The sequence below is a fragment of the Microtus ochrogaster genome, unplaced genomic scaffold (assembly GCF_000317375.1).
Source record: "Microtus ochrogaster isolate Prairie Vole_2 unplaced genomic scaffold, MicOch1.0 UNK70, whole genome shotgun sequence".
NCBI classification, from domain to species: Eukaryota; Metazoa; Chordata; class Mammalia; order Rodentia; family Cricetidae; genus Microtus; species Microtus ochrogaster.
The window spans coordinates 643,595-649,837 of record NW_004949168.1 but is presented as its reverse complement, the minus strand read 5'-3'; the positions used below and the strand labels follow the sequence as shown (position 1 = coordinate 649,837).

The following is a 6,243-nucleotide window of genomic DNA, read 5'->3' as shown; positions in this document are numbered from 1 at the left end:
AGTCCCTCATTTTATTTTCTATTTGAATGTGTCAGCTTTTTCTTCCATCTGTGGCCTTCTGTCTCCAGCTTGGCTGAGTCTATTGAAAATGTTTTACACTGTTTTTTCTGACTCACTACACTTCTCATTTCCAGCACTTTATTCCCACCCAATCTCCATTTCCTTGTTGAGCTGGTCTTCCATGTTGCTGACATTCTACTGGACATCACTGATTTTGTCATTCACTTTGCTTAATTTTCCCTCTGTGTTGTCAACGTTGCTCTCCCGCCCTGCATCTGTTTGTTTTTGTTTCTATTCTCTTTTAGGCCAATCATCTCTTTTTTTAAAAAAAAAATCAGAAAACCTTTGAAATTTCATCTGGCATTTTGTCTATTTAAGGATGTTTAAATTCTACAGTTAAGGAGTTATAACCTTGGGGAGGAGTCATCTTGCCTTGATTTTCCATGTTTATTGTATGTCTGTTTTGCAGTTTTCATATCTGCTAGCAAGTATAGCTCTTTTGGGGGGATGGGGAAGTATATTCTTGTCAATCATTCTTCTTGAAGTCTCAATTGTCAGCTTTACCCGGCAAGAATGAAACAAGCGACTTCTAAAACAGTTCTACTTTTCCTCCTGTTGCCAGGGCAACACACACTAAGATGTGCTTGGCTTACTTTTCCATGTCACCTGTCTTTTTACCAAGGCATGTTTCATAGATTTACAAAGCTCTTCCTCTCCCTTTCCTGCCTAGAAAAGAGGCCGTTGTTTTCTTTCTAATGGTAAGTCTCTCTTTCCGCATATCACACAAAGGCTATCTCTAGGCCTCCACCTTACCCAGATGGCCTTGTTTTTGTTGCTGTTAATTTCCTCTCATTTTACTTTTTCTTAATTTTCTTTAATTGCATTTATTTAGGGTAGGGTATTAAGAATCAGACAATGGTTCTCAAAGGATGTGGGATTACAATCTTGTTTTGAAAAATGAAGGACATATTTTCATGTAGAAAAGAGAAAAGAATTTTTTCCCAAACAGATTAATCTGTACAATGATGTGGAGTGAAATCCACATGAACTTGCCTGGAGTATAGGAGTTTGCTTCAGAGAAAAGTGCCTGGGAATGGGACTGAAGGAGGAGGTGACGGGCCGCTCCTGACCCTCTCCTGTAGCTGAAGAGATCTAACCATGACAGTGGTGTGGAGGGGGTGGACCAGAAAGAAGGTCAACAGATGACAAGAATATGAGAAGAAAGGATATTAGCTTGTTGAGATGCGAAACTGGAGACAGCTGAACTTAAACACTGGCAGTTCACCTGGGAAGGATGAAACAGGTTTCAGGAACATCCAGAGGGGAACATCAGGAGGCATTAGAAGCACAACCTACTCTAGGAGATGGAAGAACATAATAGGACCTCTAGATTTTTCCTTGGATATCATGAGGGTAAGTAATAAGCATGTAAGAAACCTTAGTCTATGTCAATAAAATTAGGCCATTTTTTTCAACGAGAAAATGATGTGTCTTTGATGTCATTTTGGTATAAATGTGAGGTGTGACTCGAGAGAAGACCTCAGGAGCTTATTCCCACCTGAATTTTATTTTTTTATTTATCTCAGTTACGTCTGCACAGTTCCCTCTCTTATACTTTTAGCTTTTGATAACTTGTTATTCCAATGGTTGTCAGTAGCCTCTATGGTTAAGAATAACTGCATCAAGTGATTTTGTTGTTGTTCTGGGGTAGCAGTGGAAGTCTTGAAGCATAACAGTGTCCACCCCATTTCAGCTCCTGGGAAGCATGTGGACATTTGTTTTTCTGGCATTTTTCTTTGAGTAGAATAAACAAACTTTCAGCTGGGTTATTCTGACAAGAAAGTAAGCTATTTCTCAGTGAATCAATTTCATTGTGATGCCTCTGGAATAGTCTGCTGGTATCTCTTCTGGGATGGTTGTTTCATATGCGCCCCAGTCTCTCATCTCAGTTTTCCCATTCCCATTCCATGGTCTTTCTGAGTTTTATAGTCAGGAGAGCAAAATGGCAGAGGTGAAGTCTTAGGAACACTTCGTAATAGTTGGTGGAATGAGACAAAGATCCTGCTGGCACTCCTAGAATCCCGACAGTGAGGAAGCCACTTAGGGAAAGAATGGTCTAAAAGCCAGGTAAAGTGACAAGGACGCTTGCTACTTAGATCTCTGTACAGCATGGACTCACTCTTGCTAGTTAAATCTCTATACAGCGTGGACTCATGTTTGCTACTGAAATCTCCTTAATAAATACTGCACAGCAAGTACGTTTTTCTGCATACTGAAAGTTAAAGTAGTTCATTGATAGTTCTGCCATGTATTCCATTTTATTCTTCGTTTTTTTCTTTAAATAATCACAATTTAAATGGAAACAAATTTTGTTTTTTAATCAGTCGAAACACAAAACATTCTGACACATTTTTAAACTTCTGTGCTTTAAACTTAGGCTTTTGAATCTTGACACAAGTTGATTCAATGAATTAGAAGGAAAAATTATTAAGTGGAAAATATAATCAGTGCACAATTAATATTTATCGATTCCTGTAAGTATAACCAACCTTTGTGGACCCAGTTAGGATTAGCTTGGCTGCAAAAGCCTCTTAAGTTTTAAGTATGGGCTCAAAGCTGTTTTAAGGGAAGCTCTCCTTGTGACTCAAGATGGTTTGTAGAAGTTAATGCACACCCATTTTAAAGGGCTCTTCTGCTTGTAACGCTTGTCCAAACATTTCTGTGGCTATAGTCGTGTTAAATGAGACTGGCATATGCTACTCTCTAAAGGCTTTGTAATGATCTACAAGGGAGGAGAAGGACATGTTTTCCCAATTCACTCATTCACTTGCGTTTACCATGGTAAATATATCTAAAGTATGCTAAACCCGTAGCCAGAAACGCCAGGGCAATTGGTGCCGTCTTTATCCGAGAGAGCCCTGAGGTGGAGTGATTGTTCTCACTAGTAATTCGGGTCTTCAGGGGTTTCATGATCCGCTCTCTCTGAGTCAGGATGGCTCTCCGGGCCCCATCCCATTTCCCAGGACCCCGCAGACGGTACTGGTATGGGGTGCAGGGCCCAAAGAAAACTTCCATGGCCAGCTTTGGATCTGAGAGAAACAGGAGCAGCAGGTTGGGCTTCACCCCAACCAGAGTGGCAATTTCATCCATGTACTCAACGTGGTCCACTTGGATTGTGTGTCGGGCTGTCTTCACATACCTAAAGCAGAGACAGAATATGGAAGGAAGACTCAGCTTCCAGGACTGGGCAGGAGCTTTAACTATTTCTACCTTAAGGTAAAGAAGATGAGAGCGAGCTTCCTTGAGAAACCCAGCACCACCCAGCTGCTGAATGGAACACAGAATCCATGCTTTAGCCCTCAATGTACAGTAACTGTTGTTTTATATCAGGATGTTTTTCTACAGACCGTGTTCACAGTGGTCTTTAAAATGCCTTTCTTAGAAGTGATTTTTCTTGCTATTTATTTTCTTAGTGTGTGCTGGTGTGTGCATGTGTGTGGGGGTGTGTGTAAGTGCTGTAATAGTGTCTATGTGTGGAGGCCAGAGAAAGGCTTGAAGAACTTTTAAAAAAAGATTTTGATGTAGCAAATACTTAGCTGTGTGATATGCAGATGGGATGGAGAACTTAACTTCCAGTCCCTCCCTGGATTCACTGTCAAGGTTACAGCCTTGTGATGATACACAAAATAATAGAAATGGGTTAATTCAAGATGTAAGAGCTAGTTAAAATATGCCTAAGTCACTGGCCAGGCAGTGTTGTAATTAATATAGTTTCTGTGTGTTTATTCGGGTCTGGGAGATCCGGGAACAAATGAGCAGTCTCCGTTTACAACTAAAGATGGAGACGGAAGTGGCAGGTGTAGCTGCAGACTTAGTAAGATATGCAGGGGATAAGTATACACTCATTCACCATAGAACTGAGCCAGAGGACTAAGATGTGCACTTGGTTTTATGCTGTGTGATTGCAAGGTGTAGGGAATGGAGAAGGGTGAGGCAGACATGGAGAACTGAGTTAGAATTTCACGCTAAGAAGCCCACCATCCCTTTGAGGTTTCCAAACACTTCTTACTGCATTTTTATTTACCGTTTTTCCATAGCCCTTTTTCTTTGGGCAATGTCTGCCCTCATGGTCTTCATGGAGGGCAGTTTGTTCAGCCCTGGAAGTGAAAAACCCATCAGGATTAGCAAAGATAAAAGGGGCACGTGAAACTTAAATGCTCAGCATCCTCAGTTGTTGATCTTTAGTCATCTCAAATCATAAGGACTTTGAGATTCCATCTTACACCTGGAATCATGACTAAGATCAAAAGGCCAAGTGACAGCTCATGCTGGCAGGAGTGTGGAATAAGAACACTCATCCACTGCTGGTGGGAGTGCAAAGTTGTGCAGGCACCATGGATGTCAGTGTGCTGGGTCCTCAGAAAATGGGAATCATCTACCTCAAATTCTACTTGTACCACTCTCGGCATATATCCAAAGGATACTTCATCCTACCACAGAGACACCTGTTCAGCCATGTTCATTGCTGCCCTATTCATAATAGTCATGAACTGGAAACAATCTAGATGTCCCTCAAAAACAGAAGAATGGGTAAAAATAATGTAGTAAATTTACACATTGAAATCATGGAATTTGCAGGCAAATGGATGAAACTAGAAAAAAAATTCATCCTGGGTGAGTTAACCCAGACCCAGAAAGACAAATATGTATTCAATGTGGGTATTAGTTAGTTGTTAAGCTAATGATAAGCTACAATCCCTAGAACTTCAGATGTCAGGTATAGAGAAAGGAACTGAGGGGACAGATAGCGATGGATGCATGAGGGCACAGCTGGAATGGGAGAGGGAGGAAAGACAAGGGAGGGGATATGGTGAGAGATAACTAAAATTAAGAACCATTTGAGGGGTTTTATGAAAACCTAATATAGTAGAATCTTCCTAAAATATAGACATATATGAAGAAAATATAAATAAAATTCCCAAATAATGTGGGAGACAGATCCCCAACTGTCTACTTCTTGTTACCAAATGAAGCTTCTAGTACCAGGATTGTGTTGTTTCTATTGAGTTGTTGGCTAAGGGACTCCCATGGCAATTCCCAAACAATCCAGGCTTTATCCAAGACTCTTGGTTGCTCTCCACACCTTGATGGCAAGGCCCCACTATTGAAGGCAACACCCACATAACTCATTGAGCACAGAGACATCAAGCTGGTGCCTACTTAGAGCTTTCACCGCTATGTGCTAGTGTCCATCCAGAAAGGTACTCTGCATGATACCAAAGGAGAAACTAGCGCCAACCCAGCCACACACTCTTTAATCTGCAATGGAGTCCTACCTGCAAGATATGCTAGTGCAATGGAGGCACAAAAATTGTGAGAGTAACCAACCAATGTCTGACTTGACTTTAGGCCCGCCCCATGAGATGGAAGCCATACCCAACACTGCTCAAGGGACCAAGAACCTGAAGTTAAATAGCCTGGGATCTAGAGTGAAACCAAATACTACTCTTCTAAAACAAACAAACCAACAAACCAATAAAAACAGCAATAACATGATTCTTAATGACATTCTATTGTAATCATAGATTATGGTCATTCTTAGCCATCATCAGAGAATCTTCCTCCTGCAGAAGTTGGGAAGAATTACAGAGACCCACAGCCAGATAATATACAGAGCATTGGGAGATCTTGGAACACCTAGCCTCAAAAGGGATGTTTCCATCAAATGCCCTCCTCCAGTCCCTAGGTCTCAGGGAACCCCATGGAATAGGAGGCAGAAAGAGTGTAATCACCTAAGGGGATGGAGGGCGTCAGGAAAACAAGACCCTTTAAATCAACAAGATCAACACACATAGAACTCTCAGAGACGGAGATGCATGTACAGGGCCTGCACAGGTCTTTTTCACAAGATGGGGCCCTGGATCTGAAAGGAGAAGTAGACACATGCCCTCATCCCTAACTCAGAAGTAATTTCCAATTGATAACTATTTTCAAATGAAAATTTAGTTCCCTCCAAGGAAATCTTACTGAGAAAACAAACTACTCCTAAGAGTAGGCCGCATGCCCAACAGTAGATGCCAATAGACAACAAACTCCATCGCATCTTTGGAGGTTTCTTGTCTCATAATGTTGAGACAAGGGCTTTCTCCTTTTCTAAATTATCTTTTTATTTATAAATTTATTTATTTATTTTTCCTTCTCTCTTTTTGCCATACAGGTCCTTTGCATACACACACACACACA

At 41.1% G+C, this 6,243-nt stretch overlaps 1 protein-coding gene across 1 annotated transcript in view; it reads right to left on the bottom strand.

Moving 5' to 3' along the window:
• Positions 1–2,823: 2,823 nt before the first annotated feature.
• The window catches only part of LOC101978977 (dimethylaniline monooxygenase [N-oxide-forming] 5-like), a 15,108-nt gene continuing 11,688 nt past the window's right edge, over positions 2,824–6,243 (bottom strand). The window contains exons 7-8 of the mRNA XM_005370110.1: positions 4,085–4,157; positions 2,824–3,199 (exon numbers count right to left, since the gene is read on the bottom strand). Coding sequence (XP_005370167.1) covers positions 2,824–3,199; positions 4,085–4,157 — 449 coding nt within the window. The remainder of the gene's footprint in view (positions 3,200–4,084; positions 4,158–6,243) is intronic.